Source organism: Marmota monax, unplaced genomic scaffold, assembly GCF_021218885.2.
Source record: "Marmota monax isolate L192 unplaced genomic scaffold, Marmota_monax_Labrador192_F-V1.1 WCK01_AAM20220418_F8-fsc00139, whole genome shotgun sequence".
NCBI lineage: Eukaryota > Metazoa > Chordata > Mammalia > Rodentia > Sciuridae > Marmota > Marmota monax.
Window position 1 is genome coordinate 662,375 of NW_026695226.1, and position 26,883 is coordinate 689,257.

General features: G+C 37.4%; 1 protein-coding gene across 4 annotated transcripts in view; it reads left to right on the forward strand.

The window, feature by feature from the left end:
- Grm3 (glutamate metabotropic receptor 3) overlaps nucleotides 1-24,161 on the forward strand; it is a 212,673-nt gene extending 188,512 nt beyond the window's left edge. For all 4 annotated transcript variants that reach the window (XM_058576087.1, XM_058576088.1, XM_058576089.1 and 1 more), the window contains 2 exons: nucleotides 9,770-9,944; nucleotides 23,571-24,161. In XM_058576087.1, coding sequence (XP_058432070.1) covers nucleotides 9,770-9,944; nucleotides 23,571-23,644 — 249 coding nt within the window. In that variant the 3' untranslated portion in view covers nucleotides 23,645-24,161. The remainder of the gene's footprint in view (nucleotides 1-9,769; nucleotides 9,945-23,570) is intronic.
- Nucleotides 24,162-26,883: the final 2,722 nt, after the last annotated feature.

The window sequence follows — 26,883 nt, forward strand, 5'->3', positions numbered from 1 at the left end:
ATGCCAAGATGAACCTTGAGATTATATGTAACACTTAATCAAGTATGTTTTTAAAGTATTTCATTAGAATGTGTCTTGTTCAGAGCACTGTGCTAGGCACAGTGGAGAAAATAAATGTAAATGCTATCATTCAAGCAATTCATAATTTAATAGTAAAGGAAATGTAATACATACACATGAATTTTTTTAATTAAATTTTAAAAGCAATTTATAAGAAAATAAGACATAATCACTAAGAACTTAATGAGAATCCTTCAATTAGACAGAAAAGAACTTAGCTACAAATTAAAAACACACTTGTGACATTAATACAGAACCAGTTTAAAGATTGAAACATTTTATTATGCTTTATTACTTCTCTAAAACAGATTAATATGTAATGTTAATTTGCTATGCCTTTTCTAAAACTTTAGTTTCACATACAAATATGTTATGTGTGTATATATAGAGACCAAGAATCCATGAAATACTCAAATATTTTACTGTGCATATACAAGTTACCTAAGTAAGTCATACAGTTTAAATTTCTGGACTCCCATATAATTACTACCTCTTCTAAAAGTAAATTCATCATTCCATCATAATTTCTCAAACTGTTTAAACCATTCATTAGTTATTTTTAACATTGAAAATTCTGACTTTAGTATCTTACATTGGGTAAGTATAAGAATTTTTTCTCCTTGGGCAACTAGTTTTTATTCACTATATTTTTTAAGTCCTCAGAGATTAAAATTTTCCAGAAGCATACTAGTTTCCTAGTTATACCATGAGTTCACAAAATGAAATGCCCCATAGGTATAATAACCCCCAAATCTTCTGTTTGCCAGCAATTCTTACATTGCCAAAACCTAGAAAATTGCATCCCAAAAGAAGACAAAGCAGATATAAAATTTCAGATAGGAAGGAAAAAATTCAAAATATTATGGTGGCTACAGTTAATAACATCCTTAGTAAATCACTAAGAGACTGAGATTTTAGGTGTTCTCAACACACACACACACACACACACACACACACACACACAATGATAAGTATGTGAGACAGTGCATATCAATTAACATGATTTAACCCTTCTTCAGTATATGCATACTTGAACACATCATATTGTATGTGATATACATATACAATTTTTGTCAATTAAAATATTTTTTAAAAAAGAAAAATCAAAAGAAAATGACAAAGGAAGAAAAATCTATTCAAAGCATTGGATCAAGAAGTTGGCAAAACTTAACCTATATAGTTTATTTAAATTATTCACAACTATGTGAATCAAACCTGTGGAGTGCACTAATGAATGAATGATAAAAATTGAGACCCTAAGTTCATCATTGGAGTAATGGCCAAGCATTTTAAGACTAACCATAAAAAATTTGAAAATCTTTAAGAGGTAACATTTGTACTGGATCAGCAAAATCAAAGGAAAGAATATATGAACCACAGGAGAGTTTGAACTTTCAGAGTTTGAGGATTAAAAGACTACCGTTAATGTATTTTAATGACCTATCCCATCTTTGGTCTTTACACACTCATCATGCCTATAGATCTTCAGGAATATACATTTCATATATGCTGAAGAGACCAAGCATGAAATAATTTGGGATTAACATAGAATAGTTTATAATTAAACTGGTGATACAAACTCAATATCTCTGGATTTCAAAAAACAGATCATTAAGAGCTTAGTCTCTCCAGGGATACTTCTTGAATATGTAGGATTTTACCCCATACCTTGGTGGACAGGTACAGTTAAGGAAGGCTGAGACATGACAGGAATAAATCAAACCAGAAGGCAGTTATATTTGTCCTACTCATTGGAAAATGAGTTGCGGGGAGGGTGGGTCTAGTGAAAACTGAATGGGAATTGTCAATTTGGCCAGATTATACCAGCAGGGAATTTCATTTAGATAATGATTAAGGGCTTTGAATCTTGAGTTCTTAAAAATTTTTCTTGCTTTCTTTTGGTTGGTTGATACTTAGACAAAAAGAGACATGATGAAAGGTAAGAGAGCAAGTATTCACAATTCCTTCCTTCCTGATCAACTTACTCTGTTGGGTGCTTTGCATACATGAGCTCACTTATCCTCATTAACACCCTGGAAAGCAAATTTTATTATCCATCAGAGAAATGAGTAAACAAACTCAGAGGATAATTAACTTCCCAGGTGGCACAGTTAAGAAATAATAGGACGAGTTTTTTCTGATCCAAATCCATGCCCTTGATACTGTACCACAAACTTATCTATCTTAAACGTGAAGGACCGATTTGAAGAAGAATCTAGAACTAGTGCAGGCATCCAAGACAGAGCAAGTAAGAATTCAGTAAAAAGGCAAAAATTCAAAGGCTCTTTGAAAAATTTCCCAAGTCATCTCCTGCTATATTACAACCAAAACTTTTCAGGTTAAGAATCAAACACTGAGTCACTGGGAATCCAGTACATTCTTTAAATTGCATAAATAAAACCTAGGCTATGTTTATGTGGGAAAATGATCCATAAAGGAATCACTAAGAGTAATTACTGAGTATTTTGTTCATTCACACTTTCCAAAAGTATTTGCACTCTTATAGACCTTGGAGATACAGCTCTTCATGTAGGTAAGTCCCTCCTTTTTTGGTAATTTACTGTCTAGTGGGAAATAGAAATGAAAAGTAAATAATGAATGAATGAAAATGCAGGCCAACTCATGCAGTGGTGAGCAATGGGATTTTAAAAAATTTTGTCTTGAAAAAGGAGTTACCACAGTGTGTCTCAAACATTAATGTGAGTACAAATCATGTGGAGGATATTGTAAAAATAAAGATTCTAATATAGTAAGAAGGAAAGGGTTCCACAATTCTGGATTTCTAACAAGCTCTGGGAATGCAGTCCTGCTAGACAAAGAGCCATACTTTCAGTATTGGGTTTGGGCAGGTAAAGCACTTTACCTATAGTAGGCAGAGACCTTGGAAGTCACTCTAGAATTGTAACAAGGTTCAAGTAACTTATAGTAAAATTCCAATTTACTCACTTGAGTATTTTGAAGACTTTTTTTTCTTTTTTGGTGCAGGGGATTGAACTCAGGACCTTGTGCATGCAAGGCAAGCATTCTACCAACTGAGCTATATCCCCAGCCCTATTTTAACGATTTTTAAAAGTGTATCAAGTCTCAAATTCTTTCCAAAAAAAAATTAAAATGTCTGTCACCCCTACTTTGCTTTTGCCCATTTCATAATACTTCTTTAGTGGAATATTTGAACACTTGTAAACCTTGGTGATGGAGCTATCAGCATAGAAAAGTCCCTCCTCTTTTGTTACTTACAGTCTGGTGGGGAGTAGAGAAGGATAGAAATGGAAGTTAATAATAAATGAGTGAAAATGGAGGCTAACTCATGCCACAGTTGGAATTCTATGTGCTAAGCAGAAGAAACAGCAAGTACAAACACACTATTGCAAAATGTCTTAGAAAAGAAAGGGACTCACAGCCACAGTTTTATGAGCAACTGGAAGAATGATTTGATATGAGAGGTAGGCACGGGAGCTAGATCATGTAGGACTTCACAGGCCGTAGAAAAAGATTTAAATTTTACTTTATATGGAAAAGGAAACCATTTAAAATGTTTCAAGCCAAGGTGACTCTGAGATTACATTTTAGGGAAAAAAAAAAAAACATCAAGGGGCTATAAAGACTGTTTGTATGACAGAAAGGAAAACAAAAGGCAGGAATAGGGAGACTGGTTAGCCTGCTTTGGTAGGAAAGAGCCTTTAGCAGCTAGGGCATGATGTTAACAAGGGAATGACTGAAACTGGAGCTAGAACCCCTTAAAAACTATGAAATGGCTTTCAGTTTTTGGATTTGGTTTTGGTTTGGGGTACTGGGGATTGAACACAAGGGTGCTTTCCCCCGAGCTACATCCACAGCTCTTTTCTTTTTCTTGTTCTTTTTTCTTTTCTTTTCTTTTTTTTTTTTAGACACGGTCTTGCTAAGTTGCCAAGGCTGACCTCAAACTTGTGATCCTCCTGCCTTACCTTCCTGAGTCACTGGGATTACAGGTGTGCACCACTATACCCTACTATATGAACAGTTCTTTTTCTATGTGCAATCCCATAGGGTTAGACTGCCACATAGTTACAGGAAGGCTGGAAGAAGACTTAAGATTTCTGATTCATAGACAAAGATATTTTTAAAACCACAGCAATAGTGATAGTGTCAGTATTTGTGTGGATTCCCTTAGTCCCAATTTCCACAAAGCAATGTAAAGTGAACTAGGGGACACCTGCATACTCAGTAATCAAGATAAGGTCAGAATTACTTTATTTTTCTTTTTGCATTAGGATTGAATATATCATGGTGTGGCACTATTACTGATCCAATTCTTATTTAAAGTATTCATATTGTGTTCATCGTGGATTTTACCATTAATTTTTAAAAACTACATTAAAATAATGTGGGTTTTTTTTTTAAGTTTTTGTGTCCCAGCAAATTTGCATCTTAAACAAGTGCCTCACATACCTTCCTATTGTCCCAGCCCTGCCTTCCCTATGACAGGTCTAGTAGGGGAATGATCCGGGTGTCCATACCAAATGCAGAATAAAAACTTGAATTCCTCCCACCTCAAGTTTGCCAGTCGACTTGGTCTTGTGTACACAGAATTCAACCATCCTTCCTAATGGAGAAACCTTAGTCCTAACCTTTAAGCATCTTTCTCCTAAAGCAGCTAAAATCAGGGTGGATAGTGAGGGTGGAGTAGGTGAGGGAAGAGGACAGCTCCAAGACAGTAAGCAAGACACATTTGCTTCAGTTTTCAGCACTGAACAGCTACTTGTGGCTCCTCTAACCAAGATTCAAATGTTTTTGTGGAACCAAAAGCCTAAACTGGATGATAAGATCATTATTACTGTCACTATTCATTTCAACTTCGGCATACATTGACTCAGAAGCCAGGATCTATAGCTTTCTGCCTAGGACTCATAGCTTGTGATCTTCAACTAAACTGACCTTGGTCCACACAGCAATAACTGAATGTTTAAAGATATCCACTTTAATCCAGGGCATTTGCTATTTTATCATAATAATAGCTCTTAGAGTCTTGCCTGTTTTTAATATAAAGGTTAAGGAAGTTTTTCAGAGCGCCAGTTGATAGCAAGAATTTATCTAGATTTCTTTGCATCTGTTTCTCATTCTTCAATACAGCATCTTTGCCACTACTGTAAACCCAATCCAGATATGTAAGTGCCCCAATACTAATTGCTATCTCACCTATGACCCCCCCCCCAGAGTTTTCTTGCCTTTGGAAAGTCTCACCATAAGAAATGAAGCTCCTTTTCTATAACCAGGTTGCACTGAAAAAGCTCTGAGACCTTCAACTATATCTTGGAATGAATCTAAGCTTGCCCTGTGAAGTTACAGGAGAGGATGCACCCTGAGAGGGCTCAGTGTGCCCATTCTTCCTCAATATGTTTTATGTTCCCTGTCCTCTCAGCTTCCCCAGGAAACCAGCCAAAGTGCAAACGATTCACTGGGTTTCTGTCTTCTCTGAAGATATTTCTTTCCAGGCTCAGCATAGGTGCATACCTCTGCAACTTTAATATGAAAGGGAGTGAAACTTTGTGCCCACTCAGGAGAAATTTTCTGAATTCTACTGAGGAAGAATTCACTCCACACTTCCTCCCAGAGGGGAATTGGTGACAGGGTGCTGTTCCAGCAGCTATCTTTGAACTTACATCTTATTACTCTGCCTTTAACCCCATCCTCAAATCTTCATTAGTAGGCAGAAAAATGGAACATTATTTATCCCTGGCTGACCATACAGTTGTATCAACATGTTTGCTACTGATTCTCATGGACTTCCCTAAAATCCTATTAATCAGCCCTTGAACCCCTCATACTTTCTTTTTTACAAAGCCATCTATTGGCATTCCATGCTCATTGCAAAAATTATCAAAGGCTGCCTAGGATTTTACTCTACTTATAAGGTGAAAAGTTAGCTTGAAAATTTTTATATAACAATAACCAGTGTCAGCCTTTGCAGTGGTCCTGAACTCTAATGCTTACACAGTCATATGATGGCCCTTGGCAATAGAGGTGGGCACTATCTCCATCTTCAAATGCTCTTTCTATACAAGTATCCTTGCAAAGAATGTTCAGAACATAGTCAAAGCCTCTGTTTGCAAGATATATGGAAACATGAGTCACCAACAGAGAATTACCTCCCAACAGAACTAACAGAACTTGCTGTTGGATTGGATTTGTGGATGTCAGGGCAATGGCAAAAATCAAAGATGATTCCAGGTTTTGACTTGTACAGTCAGGTGGCATTTTGTGTCATTTACTCAAATAGGGACATTTGAGGAAGGGAATCAAATTTTGCTTCCATATTAATCGTATAAGCTTATTATATATCCAAAAGAACATGAAGAACAGAGGATCAGCCTGAACTAGTAATAAGCTAGTAATAAATATTTGGATATAATTACTCTAGCAAGTATTTAAGTCATGGAATATAATGAGATAAAGAAGAGAATCCAAAACTGAGGTCTGTGACACTCCAATACTTAAAAGAAATAACTAAAACAAGGAACAGCCAGTGAGAGAAGATGATGTGACTAGGGAGCAAAAAGAGACCAGATGAACCAATGTTGCTGGGAGTTAAGGGCCATAAAAATAGAGTAGTTTGGACTTCCAGTGTACAAAGAGTCAGGACATAGAATTGTGGATAAATACAGACTGTAAATAATGTAATTTACTGAAGGAACTGGACAACTGAAACTATGAGGCTGATACTTGGGCTTTGTAAAATAAATAAATAAAGACTTCAAATTTACAACAGTCATATTGAGTAAATATGGCACACAAACTATGATCAAAACACACCTTTGGTTCTGCCTCACCTCATCCCTTTAGTATTTAGTGAGGATAATCATGCCCATCCCCTGAATGGAAATTCATAGATATATTAGGTACCGCTCTGATGCTAGGGAGAGAACAGTGAATGAAAACACTACCTTGGTAGATCTATGAATTTGTAGGCTCTTAGGTAATACAAGTTCCTATAATCATTTTCTACTGGAAATCATCTCTATTAATAAATTAAAATATCTAGGCCTATGCAATTACTGAAATTATATCTTAACATAAATTTGCATTTCCTCCTGAGGTCTGGTCTGCATTGAGGTAATAGCCTTCATTGGTTGACTTCTCCATTTTTGTATTTCCCAATTCACCAATTGCTGTTTCCCTCTTGACCCTGATTAAAGAAGGAACAAGTAGGACAATTCTTACATAGCTGATGGCTTTATCATCTCAAAATCCACAAGTGGTTAAAGATACATACTTAGGATGGCTGGAAGATAAATTTAGGGTATTTTCTCATGATTTTCCAAGTTTCCCTTCTAGCCTTTTTCTCCTGAAGGTCATTGAGTGAGTTGACTTGTAATTCTCTAGTCTGAGAAGTCTCTTATGTCTCCTTCCTCAATCCCAAGGCATCTAGCTGTATACCGTTAGCCTTTTTCTGTGAAAGTTTCTAGGCTCCTCCACATTTGGCCCAGGACTACCAAGGATGGCTCTTGTGTTGCCCATTTTGTCCATGTGTTCCTCCTACATATCTTTTCTTTTAATAAATTCTTACAGTAATTCAATATCGCAGTACAGTAGCAAGTCTCTCTGCAATTTGACTAAGGTGATTAGCATTTTTTCACCGTCTGGATTTCCAAAGCAGAAATTCAGCACCAATCCAGGGCATCTCCTCCTGTAGAGACACCAGATTCTTCCTGGAATGGCCACCCCTCACTCAGCTTTAAGTGTGGGCATAGAATTCATAGTGCAGTTTTTCCCAAGATCTTCTCCTAAAGGCCTCTCCTCTCCTTTTTATAATGTCTTTTGTTGTAGGACAGGTGCTAGGAATAGACCGAGGGCCTCATGGATGCTAGGCAAGCATTCTACCACTGAGCTATGTACCCTCAACCCCCAGCTCCTTATAATATCTTAAAGTGTGAGAACTTTGAATGGTTATAGAAACATCTTTAAAAAAGTTCACCTTCAAAATTTGCATATTTGGATTTTTTCTCCCCCACCATGACATGTGCTGTATCTTATATTAGCTTCACAGTCAAAATTGAGGTAAAAGAAGTATAATTCTAAAATCCTTATTACACATATATGTAAAATGAAACAAATTATAACAAATTTATCAAGGTTTTATATCATAGAATTGAATAATAGCCTCCTTTCTGAGAAGCAGGCAAAAGGGAAAAGACCCTAAATGTGGGGACCCAAAATTAGAGGGCACTGGGATAATTAAGGAAGACAATGACATAGATGAATTATGCTTCAGCATTTAAAATGAAACTAGGGTCTGAAGAAATATACTATAAGCTGGGGTGTAGCTCAGTGATAGAGTACTTGCCTTGCATGTTCAAGGCCCTGGGCTAGAGCCCCAGCATCATCACTCCCAATATACACACAAATGAATGCACGCACACACCTATACTTGCACACATACATACCAAAAACATAACCCAAGTCTTTTTATTTCTTTTTATTTAAATAAAAACCAGGCTGGGCATGGTGGCGCACACCTGTAATCCCAGTGGCTCAGGAGGCTGAGGTAGGAGGATCATGTGTTCAAAGCTAGCCTCAGCAAAAGAGAGGCACTAAACAACTCTGTAAGACCCTATCTCTAAATAAAATACAAGATTGGGCTGGGGATGTGGCTCATTAGTTCAACCCCCAATATCTCCCCCCAAAAAATAAATAAATACCAGAATGAAGCCTCCTAAATGTATGTGCCTTCTCCAATTAATTGCCCAGTCTTCAGTTCAGCTTTTCTTGATTAGAAATGAAGATCATAGACTTTAGAACACAAAAAATTATGCTATTTGATAATAACATTTGCCTTAGGAGGAAAAAAAGTAAATCCAAAATTATACTAGAATAACAAGGAACCTCTGAGTATATGTGGTAAATATTCACAAAACTAGCAGAAGAAGTCATTAATTGATCACTTTTCAATACTGAAGGTGATAAAATAAGTGGGGTACAATGCATAATTTTTCAGTAGATCTATGGGAATAGAAACCAAGAGAAATGATAAAATCAGAGAAGAGAGCAAAAGAATAAGAGATGCTAGGTCCCACTCCAAGGTATACTTCCAGAGGAAGCAAAGAGGAAGAGAATTAAACATTCTGTAAAGGATGGAGTATAGAAGCCTAGAGAACACAAAGATTTATGGTGAATACCTGAAGTACCAAAATTCAGAAAGATGCCAACAAAATATATAAAAGAAATACTAGCACACAAAGAAGTTGACAGCTTCTCCCAATATGGTTGATAGGCGGAACTCCCAGCAGGAAAGGAGGATGGGAAAATATTAAAGTCCAAATTGATTCATAATGTAGTGAAATTTAAGTAATCCAAGTTCATTGACAGAAACTGTGGGAAAGCTGGCCACTTCATCATAGAATATTTATGTTTTACTATTGAAGATTTTTACTTCAATGGTTCTGCATAAATATCTTTATAGATAAAAAATATAAGAAAATCCATGTTAAGACTTGGCAACCATTCAGGAGCAACCCACACAAAGGAAGTTTCCTTATAAATAAGTCCTCAGCCATGTTTCCATATCACAAACACAGAAGATCCAATATAATTACTACATAGTTTTAACTAAAATAAGAATACAACTATGGCTGATTCTGGTTTCTCTCTTTGGTCTCTGTAGTCCTGTCTGTAGGTAGTGACCAGCTTGAATTTGCAGCATACATTTACTAGCCAACTCTTTCTTGTCTTGTAGGTGCAGACGACAACCATGTGCATCTCCGTTAGCCTGAGTGGCTTTGTGGTCTTGGGCTGTTTGTTTGCACCCAAGGTGCACATCATCCTGTTCCAACCCCAGAAGAATGTGGTCACACACAGACTGCACCTCAACAGGTTCAGTGTCAGTGGAACGGGAACCACATATTCTCAGTGTAAGTATGGACTCAAAACCGACTCTTTCTTACATAGAGCATCAAAGTAGAGACCAGGCTGGCAGGAACAGGCAACTTATGTCTGCCCCCATGAGCACTCTCAATTCAATCTTAGTAAGTACTAATTATCACCATACCTGTGTGTCAGATACTTTCTTAAGAGTTGAATATATGGTGGAGAGCAGGAGAGTCAAACTTTCTGTTTGAGCACTATGTACAGACTAAGAGAGAAGAAGGACCTTTAACCTATAATTGTGATTAGGGTTTTTGACCCTGTTGTAGAGCCAAATAACCTGACCTCTGATCTTGTTCAGTGATCACTTTAATACCTTATGCAAGATATTGTATTGCCCCTGCCTCAGTTTACTCATTGGACTGGAGTGTTGGACAAGTTTGGTGCTTGTAAAGTATATCCTATGTCACACAGATGGTGAGGGTGCTTCCTGCAAAATGAAAGGGGAAAATAATAAAATAAAATGGAAAAATGCTACAGCCCAAATACCCTCTTAAAAGTTTAAAGTACTCTCTTTACCATGAGCCTGTTAAAAGCTTTGAGAAAATTCTACAGCAAGAAAATGTTTCATTCACAATGTTATTCAGAGTTTCTTAAAAGTATTTGACCACACTAAAACCAATGCACTTCCCATGGAAGACACCTTGGAAAATGCTGGAATAAATTTTTCTATTTCAATGACACCATGTTTTTTCAGCTGAGAGCCAGCTGAGAAGGCAGTGTGAACTGAAGGACCCCAGGACATCTCCCCAGTCCAAAGATCCCTCTCCTACTGGCCGGCAGATGTCTGAAACACTATCCTTCGAGAATCAGTGACTTAATTCTTTTATAGAGTTTTCTAAAGCACAAATGTACCTGAAGGGGACAGCCTTTTAAACCACTTTCAGCTAATTTATGGTATTTGGTAAGAGAATTGCACTGACAGACGGGAGAGGAGGAGAAAGAAGGGGAGTGGAGCCAGGAGGAGGGAGGGAGGATTAGAAGTGACAGAGACAAATGACTACTTCACCATTTTGCCTCAAGTCAATTAGAAAGGATACTTCAAAATAGCTCAGCATCACAGGGTGAGCAATCACATCAGTGCCCCAATTTCTTCAACAAAGTACAGAATTTCACAGAGCAACCCTCCCCCAGCAAACAGAGGGAAGACTGGCAGACTGAGCACATGTGTTCAGTGATACACTGTATCTACCATAGCTCCTTAGCTGCCATGGGTGGGGACTTACTGTCTTTCCAGTTAAATCCCCAGGTTTCACAATGGTTGAATCCCAGGATATGGTAAGACCTGTAAAATAAAGAAACATGCTTATTTCTTCAGCAAAATGTCTTCCTTTGTAGCCCAATTGTAACAACTAGCTAGTCCAGACAAGAAAGAACTGGCAATAAACAATAACAAAGTCTAACAGGAACTATCATGTACTGAGTATTTTCTACGTGTTGGGAACTTTGTTAAATATGGTGTGTGTGTGTGTGTGTGTGTGTGTACTATATATTTTATTTAATGTTCATAACTCTTTGAGGTAAAGAAACCCAGTTAGGCTCACACATTTTAAAAGTGGCTGAACCTGATTTTAGGGTTAAAAACCTCTGATTTCAAAGCCAGCGATCTGACTACAGTATCATGTAACCTCTCTCAGAGAGCAAGCTGGGAGAGTTCTCATGATGCTAGGTTGTTGGTAGACTTTACAGGGAGGGTGAAGGGAGGTTCCCTGTGGAGGATGAGTTACCTCTGGTCTCTGTTGATATCTCAAATCTCTAGGTTGTTGCTGGAATAAGTCAGCAAAGTCCTTAAATCTCCCACAGACTTTGTTCAGAATCTCATATATCCAGACCAATAATTCAGAAATGGCAGCATTTTCTAATATATATGTGAATGAACAAATTCCTAAAGGAACAACAAGGGCCCTTTACCCAGTCAAGTCTCTCTTCAGAAATTTAGAAATTTCCATTTACACAAAAACAATGTACTGTGACTACAATGGACCTGCCTAAGCTGTTCTCAGTATGCTAACCTGATATGATCCAATTAGTGCTTCCAGGTTGGTATCTGCCCAACCCAACATTTTTAGGCTATTTTATTACTTAATGATACTTTAAATAAATTTCCTTCCTCTTAAAAGGTCTAAATTCATATTTCAAGTGTTTCAGGAGTATTACCCTAATTAATTAATCCAAACCAGTGTAGTCGTACTATGTAACAAAATGAAAATTTTATATAATATGCCTATGCATTCCAAAGTAAGTAACAAATGCATTCATTTGTTATTTGTGATTCTATATCTCTTATTCAAGGTAGATTTGCATTTATGGAGTCATTTTCTCCTCATGAATACCAGATATCACAAGTTCTATTTTGTAGGTAAAGAAAATTGAGATTTGAAGTTATTCCTCAAGGATACACAATGATTTAAGAGTCAGGAGTTGACCTTGGATTTCCTGACTTGCAGTTATAATCATTTCCATTTTAATAAGTTGGAACTATTATCATGAAATTTATATTTTTTTATTAAATTCTTGAGTACATATTATATACCAGAAATTTCTAAGCACTGTGTATACCAAATGACTAGGACAGAGTCCCTGGCCGCATGAAGCTTAACATCTAGGGCAGTGCTTTTGCATGCTATGGAGTGTACCTATTAATGGATCATGAACTTTCTTTAGTGTGTTTGGTGCTTTTAAGTAGAAAATAGGATTAGTTGTGTGAAATTGCTATAATTCCCTAAAAAGAGTATAGGCCTGGACTGAGTTAGGATTCAGGGAATGTGACATAATAAAAATGAACCCAGACTCTTTAAAAGTCAATATATCTCTCTCCCCTTAAATCTGGAAAACTTCTACCATAGCTTTGATGAATAAATATAGCACCAGTCATATTGTACCAGTGTACTGGCCAGACCAATTTCTACTTCCTCTTTTATGGAGCATGTCTCTGGTAGACAACATAAAGAAACTTCCTACCAAGTTGCAAAAGAATAAGAGTGAAACATCATGGATCCTCCAGATCAGCTCAGTCTCAGCAGAAACAGTAGAAGGATCCCAGGCAAGGCCTTATAAAGCAGGGGAAGTGCCCAGCCAAGCCCTACCTGAATTCCTGACCCACAAAACCATGTGTAATAATAAAAGAGTGGTTGTTTTAAGACATTTAAGCTATGAGAAGTTTGTTATGCAGGAATAAATTACTCAATGTGGAGAGGACAGAGGATAACTCTGCTTCAATACCAATTTATTCTCATCCATATGTGGAGTATTTTCTTTCATCTCTGGAGAAAATAAGTCCAAAATCAGCAGCAATATCAATAACATTCAATATAAAGTACATTCATCCCTTGGTATCTGTGAAGGATTAGTTTCAGGATACTATCCTCACCACCTGCCCAAAGATACCAAAATCCTTTATACAAAATGGTACAGTATTTGTCTATTAACTATTCACACCCTCCCATATACTTTAAATCATCTTTGGATTACTTATGATACCTCATAAAATATTGTGTAAAAAGTTGTTATAATATTCTTTAGAGAGTAATGAAAAGGAAAATGCATGTGCATATTCAGTACAGATACAATTCTTTCCAAATATTTTTGATCTGCAGTTGGTTGAATCTGTATGTGCAATCTGAATAAAATGCATGTTCTTCATAATGATACCAAGAAGTCTCCCAGACTTGAAGGTACAGCCACATTAATTGCCAGTTAGTTCTCTGACAGGAAAATGGTAAATATACCACAATTCTCTGTAATCTAGGTCAGCCTTTTGACAGTGACTAAAGTGGTTAATACAGAAATATTATTGTATTGGGTTATTAAGGTAAAAAATCCCCCCCCCAAAAAATGGTAAGTATGACCAAACTGAGAAGCAGGCATGGAAGAAAGAATATGGTTAAGGACATCTTAGAAAATGCACCATTTGAGAAATGTTTCACATATTACTATTTGCAAAAGAGAACAATTCAATTTGTATCTATTAATTATATACAATGGAAGTCAGAATAAATATAAATGAAACTTTAACTCTTCTCCATTAACCATAGGTCAATGGTTCCCAAACATCTGTGTAAAAAAAAAAAAAAACAAAAAAAAAAAACCTCTTTGAAATGGAGATTCTCTGGCCCCACCCATGGATATACCAGTTCCTGTGGCTGGGGTAAAGGCCAGAAATCTGGTTTGTAACAGATAACCCAGCTGCTTCAGTGGAAGTGGTCCAGGAGAAAATATTTTGAGAACCCCAACATGAAACATCCTTGTTTACTTTATCCATTAATATCAGTGCAACACAAGGAGGTCATCTTAAATGAGCTTTAGAGAAGAAGCAGGCATTGGGTTCAAAGAGAGAGAGAGTGGTGTTCTCTCTTTCCTGGCCTCATGATGTCAGTGGTCACATACCCATTCAGTTATTTCCTAAGCTTTCTCCAGGCCCCTAGAGGATAGAAGCACCTAAAAGTGGACATCTCCTTCCAGTGGCAGTATAACTCAGAGACCTTGGCATCCTGAATGCATCCTTGCAATGCTGCTCCCACACCCACACACATAAGCAAACATCCTTTGTATTTGGATAAAAAAGAAAAGAGGTCATTCTTTATTCTGTTCTGCTCAGAACCTTTTCCCAAAGACAGACAATCAAAATTGCATCCTGGAAATGTTAAGTGGAACTGCAAAATATTGAAGGAGACAAACTGGATCTATACATGAGGTTATGCAATGTAAAACCCTATAGGAGCTGTGCAGATTAGAATGTTGACATCAATATGCTTTCTTTCGTATCAGCATAGATTAGGAAGAGAGGTGGAAATGAAGTGAGTCCCATACTATTCAGAGCTATTTTGTACTCACATTTGGTGCTACAGGAATATGCATTTCTCTTGCTCATGGTGATTATTTAGATGTATGTGTGTCATTATCATTACAATTAGTCAAGAGGCTTCTGTTAACTAGCAATGCCCAGATTTGGGTCCCTGAGGAGCTGTAGGCACATAGAAATTGTTTTCCTCTGCCAAAACCTTATTCAGAAAGTCACCTGTCAGGATGGTAATGTGTGAACTGCTCCAATTAATAGAGTTATTCTTTATTACAAAGTATTTTCACATTAGAAAATGAAAGTATAATAAAAAGATCAAATGAACACTCTTCTAGAATCATAGCATAATTTTCCACAGAACTGTATCAACTGAAAGCAAATATATGAGGAGGAGACTTTGTACTTATCAATGGCTGAGCCTTTGAAGATGCTCTAGTTAGCAGGGGGCAAAGCCATTGTTGAAGCCTGAATATAACTTTATAAAAGAAAAAAAAAGTACCATGATAACACCCAAGTTTCTTCTCTATGTTGCAGTTTTAGAGAAACAGCAGCTATACCTAGGCACTATAAGTTTAGGGAGTCCCCTTGTGACAAATGAACTAGCCTGACCAGGCTAATTGGCAAGTTATCTGTTAACACAGACTGAATGAACCATCTTCGTCAACACAGACATGAATATATTATAAATACACATCTTCAGTGGGCAATTCAGGGGGAGCCTAGAGCAGTCCACAGGTTAAGCCATCTGCTTCCAGGTAGAAGAACATAGTACATCCAATTCAAATAGGTGTCAATCAGTTTTTCTTCTTGAAAAGTCCACTGCATTCCTGAAAACATCATCCCATTCCATTCTGCTTCCTCCCTAACTGAGAAGAAAAGAGTCTCCAGGTATAATAGAATATCCCACTTGTATTCAAGAGTTCATGTCTAGACCTCTCTTTATTCTATTCAACAATACCATTGTTTTTTCTCATCGCTGCTCTTTTCCAACCGTTAAATTACTTTCTCTTTACCTTTAATATTTTGCTAGGATTTGCTTTTTTCCTTAAGCAAATATAGTCTACTTTCTATAATAACAGTGACCACAGATTTGGGGGCTGGAAAGGCTGCTAAGAATCATTTATTCTAATAACTACATTGCCAGATGAGAAAAACCAGGACCCTATCTATTTGATACTTTAAGGAATTTGGCAACTGAAATCATAAACAAAACTCTCAAGAGCTGTTTTATTGCTGCTCTTGCCTCCCCAAATTTTCTGCCTCGGCCCAGCTACAAAACTCACCTCAGAGTCTATTTTGACAATGAGAATTTTAGCCTCTACAAATTCATTTCTCACTTTTTTTAAGTTAAGAGTTCTCGTTTCAGCTCTACACCTGACAGCATCTTGTTCAGTACAGATTTAGATCCCCTCAAAAGCCCCATGCCAGGGAGTTCCACAGCACAGATCAAGTCCATTGGAGACCCCACAGCTCCACATGAGCACACTGCACATGGAAAAGGGAAGACCTTCCAGAGGGGATGCCCACAAAGCTTTTCAGACAATGTGATCCGATGAAGACCAATAAAAGAATATGATTAGCCAGTACTGACTGGCTGTTTATGTCAAAGACATGATTTGTCATTTAATGGTCTTTTTAAAGCGAGTATCCAATCTTGAATTCCACTGCATATTTCCCCCTTCTGTTTTGTGCATTTGAACTGGGTTTAGGGAACTCATAAACCAGAGAGCTCAACAGTGTACAAGAGATTAACTATAATCAAACATATTTTCATGTAACTTCAGAATTATTAAATGTCTTTGGGAAAATATCATTATCACAACTATATAGATACTAGCTTTAAAAAGAAAATATGTATATAATTAACTATTGACCATCTGTATTTTAGAACAAGGCGAGCAAAAGATAACACTGATTTATCATACCCGATTTCTCTTTCCTACTTCTTTTTTACTTTAAGTGAAATTCTCTGGAGAACATCCCTACATGGAGAGCCTTGGGTGCCTAGACACCATGAAAAATAGGCTACACTTATTTTTCATACATATTTTTTACTCTACAGATGTGAAAAATATGGGGAGCAAGATGGAAGGTCTGCCTTACCTGGTATAATTTCAGAGGCTTTTGGAGAGGGTCCCATTACCAAGTAAATGTAAGAATCTGATATGACTCATCTTCAATTCACTAATTCGCTGAGGAAACACTTTCAGCCTGGGTTCAGTTCTAGCCACTGGGTATAGAGTAATGAACACAATTGACAAGTTCTACACTCATGCTATGTGCTGTTCTATTGGACCAGATGAGGGGCACAGACAGATAAAACAATAACATGTATCAGCTGTTGATAAGTGATGTGAAGAAATGAATTTTTTTTGGTGGGGGATGGACAAAGAAGCCATGATAGAGACACAGAGAGCTATTTATTTATTTGTGCATTTGAGTGACCAGGGAAGGCCTCTTGGATAAAATGATATTTGAGCAGACATGAAGGAAACAAAGGAAATGAGTCATGCTCACATCTGAAGGAATGACATTCCAGGCCCAGTAGAGTAGTGAATGCAAAGGCCCAAAGTTGGGAAATTACCAAAGAGGCCAGGAAAACCTACAGGGTGGTGAACATGAGAGGAGATGAGGACAGACAGGGAGCAAATCGTTTAGGACTTCAGAGGCCATTGTAAGGACTTTTGCTTTTTCTATTGAAAGAAATGAGAAAGCACTAGAAGAGTTTCCTCAGAGGTGTGGCATGACCTGGCCTTAAAAGCATTGTTTTGGCTGTGTCTTATATTATAACATAGGGGGCAGGCAGAGAAATCATTTAGGAAACTGTAGGGCATGATGTAACATGTGGGGCATGTTGCATCAGAAAAGAGGAAACCTAACTTACTGGCAGCTACCTGCTTCCCGGTCCTGGGGCCACATGTAGCTAAGATAGCACCTGGCCATCAGCCAGAAGGCGTTGCGGTGGGTTGTGAGGAAAAATCGGACCACCTCTAGGATAGGCTCAGAACCTTTCCGCCCTTGTGAACAGCTCATGTCTCCCATTACTGCCTGTAGGATGGGTGTACACGTGAACTCTCCCCACCCTGCTTTATCCTGATTGGCTCCTGTACATTATATTAGCTGAGTGTGTTTTCTCATTAAACGAGATCCTGCTTTGACTGGTCTCCCTGACAGGTCTGATTGTCCTCCAGAGAGGGAGGGCTGGGTGCAGGCAGTCAGTTGGCCCTCTCCTTTCTTGGCTCGTCCTGGTCGCGGCATGCTCTCCCCATCTCTCCCGCAGGTCAGGAGGGAACAGGGCTAAAAACCCCAACAGGAAACTACTTCATGGCCCAAATGTTGGTGGCTCAGATAGGGTGATGGCAGGGGAATCGAATAAAGTGTTTAGATACTGTATATAATTTGAAGTTGAAACTAACAGGATTAGCTCCACTAGAAAAAGGACCCGTGCCTGTCATAATTTTATTACTGTTTAACACTTTCATCTTCAGACTTTGATCCCTAGGCATAGTAGCATATGCAGCATACATTGATTTATTGAGCCTCTGGGTGAATGAGCTTCTGATCTTTGAATGAATTTCTATCCATATTTGAATAGAAAAGGGGATGTTGGGCAACTAAGAGGTGCTTAGAAAAATGCAGAATCAGAAAAACAGTGCATCAATTTATGGAGTTCTTTCATTTACCAATTACTTACCAGACATTCACTTTGTACTTCTTGGGGGAGGGAGCAGAGAATAAAAGAGCATGACTGGAAAAACAACATGATGCAGCAACAATAGTGTGATGTAGTTAGTTCAAAACCAAGTGAAATTTCTGCTGATGTGGTAATTAAATTGAATTGTGGATCCTAAAAACGGTATACAACATATTGTCTCTTTCTGTGAATCTTATAAGACAAGAATCCTGGGATGAAGAAAGAAGTCTTTGCTTTCATACAGTTCCAACTCCACATTTGGAAACTAAATCTTGGGTTTGTAAATTTTTACCCCACAGCATAATGATTTCATTTTAACCTGCTGTTAATAGTTCAAGACCATTACTTAGATCATAAAGAGGAAACACTTCCTGAGATATCAGTCTGTGATTCTTAATAGTGCCTTCTCTATCTTCCACTGTGAAATCTCTGATAAGATAAGACAAACCACCCTGTAGCTAATGGCGTCCTCATCTTCCCAGACAACATGTGATCATCAGCAGATGAACTTCTTCTGGAACAGGTCAAGTAAACTAAAGGTGACCAATAAGAAAACAGACTCAATAACAAAGCAGAAGACAAGGCAACCAATGGCTGATGGAAAGTAGATTCCATGACCATAACATTACAACATCTAAACAAGCAGTTATCCTGGGAAAAATTATTTGGGGTCACAGGGAACAAGGAAACAGAACAGATGGGGACAAACTGGAATGTCTGTTCTGTTGAAATATTTGTTTTGTTTTCTTCTGACTGTGATGTACTACAGAGTTATAGTAAGACATTAATTCTCAGGAACCGGTCCCAGTCACTGAATTGACTAACAGACTTGGTATCCATAAGAATCTATTAAGTAAATATGTTTAGCATTGATTGGGGGACCAGTTACCTGAAAAAAGTCGTCCTTTTCCACAAAGCCCAGCCAGCCCATGCGTTACGAGTGGATTTCACAGAGCGAGATAAAGCTGCCACTTGGCTGCATTGATCTCCAATGTTTCACCAAGTTTGTGAAGCAAATTATGCCTTTTGATGGGTATAAATTGCCCTTTTGTGATCAATAGTGAAGCTTATGAGGTCTTTTTCAGCTGCCTTCAGTTTTCTCTTTGAATGGCAAAAAGCACCACCTTAGCCTACAGTAACTAACAGCTGTTGCTCACCCCAAGTCCCAGAAAAGCCAAAAATAGGCCTGCTAGCCTCTTATTTCTGGCAGGATGATTACAGAAATCTGCTTAACCACACTTAAGAAAATGGGCTAAAGTTACACCATTAAAAATCTCCTGAGAATTTCATCAGAACAATAGCAAAAGCTCATCACAAACACACACAAAAATGATAATACTCTGTTCTTCCACATATTTTACTACCTTGGGGAATAACAGATGAGCTAATATGGGAGGCACATGTAAAATATTTATGAAAGGCAAAGTAATTGAGATAGTAAACTCATAAAACAATAATTCCTCTACTATATTCAGCACCATGTGCAAAAATGAGAATTTTTTCTTACATAATAAAATGTACTGCAAAAGCTACAGATGAAACAGTAAAGGAGAAGCAGAAAAATACAAGGCAGAGTTTCCTTCAAGAGGCTATAAAGAATTTAGGGGAAAAATATCTGCAGGAGATGTCTTGTGGATGTTTTTGCTGGTGTTATTTCTTATAAGAATTTGTATTATCTTCCTCACAAAGAGTATAAATATTCTGGCTTCAGGCATTCCTTTTACTGTCCCTATAGAGCAGGATGAGTACTCAAAATTCTTCTATAAACTCCAAATGATGTCCATGGGGTGTATAATAGAAGAGTATTTTCAACCATGCAGCTACTAGCTTTTGCAGCCCCTGTATTTCCTACCTAGTCAAAACACATCTGATGATTAAGTAATTAGAGGCACTAAACAAACTGACTTCAAAAAAAAGTCACATCAAGTTTCATTGGGAGTTCAAAGTAGGTTTCTGATACAACCTCAATAAATGTGGGCGTGGGGGGGGCGGGGTATTAGGCAAGTCCAGGGTAGAGAGGGGCATTTGTACACCAGTCCTTTGCTCTCCTTGACTTACCCTCATGACACATCATTCCTCTTCAATCTTGAAAAATGAAAATCCTGTACAGAAATAATAAAACTTGATCCTGGGAAAGATAAAGGGATTAGTCAAAATGTCAAAGGCAGCATGCTTGCTACAGAGAGCTCACAGCCTGAGCCAGTTCTCTTTGCAAGGGTAGATGATGGTTATTAGCACAGTGTGGTTTGAGAAACAGAAAGGCCCACCTGTCTCCAAACAAGGTTTCTCAGAGGCCTCACATGTGTAGCCAATTGCCTTCTTAAAATTTTCATTCGTTGTCTCATTCTTTGCATATAAATGCAAACAGTTATATGATCATTCAGGAACTTTTTATAGAGGCTATTCATGGTCCTCATCAGAGATAAATAAATGATGAAACAGACAAGCAAAGTTCCCATATATTTTCTGGTCAAAAGTATAGATAATAATAATAACAGCAACAAAGAGAAATAATAATCATAGAAAAAAACAGGTAAGAACAATGGGGCTAGCCTGTTTTAAAACCAGTTGATGTGACAGAGTAACTGGATGCTGTAGATTAGGTGACCTGATAACAGCCTTTCTGGGGAGGTGATATGTCAGATGCGAATGACAAGAAGGAGCCAGACAAGATCATCAGAGAGGAATGTTCCTGGCAGAGGCAACAGTTACTGCAAAGGCACAAAGTTGAGAAACAGATTTGCTGTGCTGGAAAACAAAAACAAAAAGGCAGAGAAAACATGTGGAATGAGGTGAACACAGACAGAGAGGCATAGACCAAATCGTACTGGTATTTATAAGCCAGAGTAGGGAGTTAACGTACAAAAAAAAAAAAAAAAAAAAAGCCCTTGGAGGTGTGTAGGTAGGGGGCTTGTGTTTAAAAATACAGTCATTCCCCAGTATCAAGGGGGATTGGTATCAGGAGTCCACAAGTATACAAAGCCATGGATGCTCAAGTTGTTCATATAAAAAGGCATAATATTTGCACATAACATATGTACATCCTCCAGTATACATTATATTACCTCTAAATTACTTATAATTACTAATACAATATAAATGCTGTATAAATAATTGTTATATTGTACTCTTTAGGGAATGCCAAAAAATCTGAACATGAACAAAAATATTTTTTCCAGAATATTTTCAATCTATAGTTGGTTGAATCAAAGAATGCAGAACAAAGGATATAGAGGGCTAACTATATTCTCACTGCTCTGTAGAAAACATATCACCAGGAGACAAGAGAAAAAAACAGGAATGTCAGTGATACAGTTACTGCCATACTCAGATGACAGACAATGGTGGTTTCAAACAATGGGCTACATATGTGAGGTCTCTGAGCAGCATGGTTTGGGGATGGGTGGGCCTTTCTGTTTTTTCTTGACAAGGGTAGTGGGTGCAGAGAGAAAAATAGTCAGGTGTTCAAATAGAGTTGATAGGATCTTGTAATAGGTTTGATGTGGGATGTACAATGAAAAAAAACCATAAATTTTAGACATTTGGTCTGGGTAAGATGGTGAGACCATTTACTGAAGACAGGAAGGCTAAATAGGGACAGGTTACAGAATCAAGAGTTCTTCTTTGGACACTGATTTTGAAATTTTCATGAAATATACACATGAAGATGTCAAGCAGGTGGTTAGATACAAGGGGGCTCCAGAAGGAGCACATTTTCAATGATCTGGAGTACTCCCCTAAGTTTCCAGGGACCTGGGTTTTAAAGTTTGCCTCATGCTTTCTCTTACCTTCTCTAGCTTTATTGCTGGAAATAAAGAATATGAAAATACTTTGCAAATAATAAAATAAGGCCCTTACATTTTGAATTACAATCACTGCCCATCAAGCATTTGTCTGGTATACACTCTGTTAAAAATATCTTCATTGTAGAAGCTTCAGGAGATGTAGGTTGTGCAATCCCTATCCTGAAAGATATATAGCTGTAATGGACTCATATCGTAATGAAAATTGAACCTTGTCCTAACAATAATAAAAGGAAAAATATCTCTAAGATTTAGTATGCCACATGACTCCACTATGAATTTAGGCAACCACACAGACTTGACTTTAGAGGTTTTCTCATATACCTACCCAAGTTATCAATGCAAAATTGAGAGACTTTAGTTTTTCTAGTGGTGGACTGGCCAAAAGATTTCAGGGCCCCACATATGATAAACATGATCCCACAGAATGCCACATATCCCAAAGTTCACAGTTACTCCTTTATGTTTAAAGAAATTTCTATGTGAAATGCAATTTTCCAGGGCAAGAACATATCCACTATCAGACATGAACACTTTAGCATGATATTAGTTCATATATCCTTAAAGGATGGGACAGATGACTGGTCAATTTGATCTGGGCTGTCGTCAGATGGCCTGCAGGACCAGCCCCTGCTGTTCAGGGTATGTACAAACAGACAAACCAATGAACTGGACATACAGAGACCTCAAAGGTAGGGTAGGGCCATTTCTCTAAACTACTCTATTGGCAATATGGTTTCCTCCCATGGGGAAGGAGGATACTTGTTTTTGTCCTCATTCAGTGAAAAGGAAAAGCACAAAGGGTGAAATAGGTAAAACTTTTCTGTACTTAGATTTCTTATTTAAAAAATGCAAAACGAGCAATGAAAATATATCACCCCTCCCCTAAGGCAGTGTGATTACAGATGACTCATGGGGCCCTGCAAGAGTCACCCCTTACCAGAGATAACAAAACTAGTTAAAGATTTTGAAAATAGTAAATAACAAACTATAAGAAAATTGATTGAATCTTTTGATTTTGTGCATTGTATTTCCACCAGTTTATAGATTATCAAAGTTAATTTTCAACACACAAAACTTCTTTCAGCAATGATTATGCTTATAGATTCTCTCTACAGGAGGTATGCTGTGTGAAGGTATGTTCCAAGATACAAACTCATTTTAAACAGAACATATTTGCAAGTTGACCTACTACAGCATTAAGCCAAAGCCAAGTTAAAATGAGTTTTAACTTAATTTTAATGTAGTGTCTGTGATAATCCATGCATTGCCTATGTGACCTACTTAACCGAGTTTTCTGTCCCACTTTGTTTTGCAGCCTCTGCAAGCACGTATGTCCCGACGGTGTGCAATGGGCGGGAAGTCCTAGACTCCACCACCTCGTCTCTGTGATTGTGATTTGCAGTTCAGTTATTGTGTTTTTAGACTGTTAGACAAATGTGCTCATGTGCAGCTCCAGAATGGAAACAGAGCAAAAGAACAATTCTAGTACCTTTTTTTAGAAACAGTACAATAAATTATTTTTGAGGACTGTACAGTATATAGTGATGTGCTAGAACTTTCTAGGATGATTTTAGTGCCCCTATTATTAACAATTCCCCAGAACATGAAAATAACCATTGTTTACAGAGCTGAGCATTGGTGACAGGGTCTGACAGGGTCAGTCAGTCTACTAAAAAAAAAAAAAATACGGTGGCAATATTAGGTAACTTTTTTCCTATGAAGTTTTTTGTAGGTTCTTGTTGTAACTAATTTAGGATGAGTTTCTATGTTGTATATTAAAGTTACATTACGTGTAACAGATTGTTTTTCTGAGCACAAAATAAAAAGCATCTGTATTAATGTAAAGTTATTGGGAATAAAACCTTCAAGGTTTTCCAGCATGGTGGATAATGGTTTGTCCTTTCTCAATCACTTAACATAATTTGAATGTATGTATTTTAGGTCATTTTTACTTTTAATGTTGGAACAAATTACCTGCTTTTCTTTACATCCATGCATACTTTGAACTCAAGTTATTACCCTGCTAGAAAGTTGTGAACAGATTTGGATTTCTCTACAGAAAACAATGATCAGAAGTGATACCATATGTACCTGGCCACTAAAGTGATGATTCCATACATATTAGTTTTTTCTCTTTTTAAAGCCATATCCATAAGAGAGCCCAGAATTGCTCAAATAGAGCTCTTAGGCAAAGAAAAAATTCTTAAATCCTAATATAGAAACCGGACTGCCAGAAAAATCTAATGACTCATGTCCAAACACAAACTTCATTACTAGGAAAGAGACTGGAAAGCATCTTGTCCTTTCATGGAAAATCACTCTTACTATTCATAGCGGAATGAAGCAATAGAAATACAGGGTATCTGTATTTCCCAATGTTTCTCCAAAGTCCAAGGAACAATGCTCAGGCACACAGGCTTGTCACTAAACTTGAACATTGTATTTACCTAAATAAAGGAGTGAACAGGAAAAGTATGGGTAAGCTAAAACTGGCTTATTCTTTCCTAATACTGTCCTATTTCTGTCAACCTTGTAGTCCCAAATCACTAATTAATGTAGGAACATTTACTGACAACATAACTATCTGCCAGATCCTGCACCAGGTGCCATGGATAGAGAAGATGTTAGTTTCCTGTGGCTGATATAAGAAATCACCACAAACTATGTGGCTTAAAAATAATACAAATTTTATTCTCTCACAGTTGTGGAAGCTAGAGGTCTGAAATCAAAGTGTCAGGAGGGCATGCTCCTTCAGAGACTCCAAAGAATTCATTCATTCCACGCCATTTCTAGTGTTTAGAGGTTGCCAGGTTCCTTGGCTTATGGCCACATCATTCAATTTCTGCCTCCATCTTCACATCACATTCTCCTCTGTGCCTGTCTTGTCTTCTATGTCTCTTGAAAGCACACTTGCCATTGGATTTAGGGCCCACTGAGATTATCCAAGATTGTTTCATCTTGACATCCTTAATTATATCTACATAAGGTCCTTTATCTGAATAAAGTAATACTCTTAGGTTCCAGGGAATAGGGTCTGGACATATTTTTTTAAGGCCACTATTTGGTGCACAAAAGGAAGAAAGATGAGTAAGATGCAGTCTCCACATTTAAGAAGCATAATGACTAGAAAATATTTTAATGAGGTTACCTGTGTCCAAGGAAGATAGTGAGAAGAAAGCAGAGTAGAATCAAGGATATGAGGGACCCTCAAGCTAAATAGTCAAGGCTTGAAATAAGCAAGACACTGACAGTATTTTTAAAACATCCAGAAATTATGAACATGTGTATAAAAGACAACAGGACTGGCCTTGAAGGAAATAAAGTATTCAGAAGTTAGAAATTCTCTTCCTTCTGAATGCATTTGAATCAGCAACCTAATCAATCAACCCAAAGCTCACAGATACTTGAAACAATAGTGTTCACTAGTCCCTGAATTCTCAGATTCAAACAGGAACCTGGAATTTGGGGAGTAATTGTGGTAGATTGAGTAAGACATTCAAAACCATTAAATGACAAAAATGAATTCTTCTGTGACTGAAACTAGCAGGAGTGCCAGATAAGTGCACTCAGAATGAGCATCTGTTCAGGATAAAACTGAGGTAAGGCTGATGGGAGAGAAAATAAACTGAATCCACTGATGGAATGTGACAGTCTGCGGAAGACAATATCAGATGGCTTGTGCAGAGATGCAGCTGATGCCTCAAACAATCAAAGTGATCACCGACCTTTTAAAACAAGACAATCTAGCTTGTGTACAAATCATGAGAAAACTATGGTTTTGAGGTCTGGGTTTTTATCTATGCTCACTATATTTCATGCCCTGCCAGTACACTGAAAAGACATTAACTGACAGCTCCTGTCATTTTCTCCTGCCTTGCTACATGACTTGTTTCAGATTTGAAGTGCATCACATAACATGTGATGCCTAGAAATATTTTTTTAATTCCACAAATATATGTGGAAAATAACTGCTATAAAATCTTTTTTTTTTTTAAACACAAGCCATGAAAGCAAATATATTTGGTGTTTTTTTTTTCTCTACATCAGAAACATTTTGTCCTTCTGTAATATAAAACTGATTGAGACAATCCATCTTTGAAAAACTTCCTAAATTTAGAAAACCTAAGCCAAATGATATGTTCCATTCATTTAAAAAAAATCAGAACCAAACTATGTGTTTGATTAGCCATGATTTTCTGAGTGTTTGCAGATTCTGAGGTGTTCCATGTAACTCTAGTTTCAATAAGAATAGATTTTCCTGACCATAGCAAAGTTTATCATGATAAAATAAACCAGTACCTATTTTTGAACTGTGAGGCAAGATGCTTCTTAGACCACACACAGAACAGTTTAAAGAATGGTGAGAAAGGAGGTAATTCAGCCAGTGGACTTTCTCCGCCTTTGACTACACATCTTCTTTCTGCTGGTTCCTGCTGTATCCATCTGCCCTCTGTGAATTTCAAGGCCAAGAGCTTTGCAAAGAAGGTTTGTGAACTTGGAGAAGCTATGAAAGTGAAAAGCTGGGAAGCAGGATTATAACCAGAGCTCTAAAGACAAAGGGCTAAACCCACAGATAAGGCAGTTATCCATCCTGCTCTCTGACAGAAGATTTTGATTTGCATAATTCT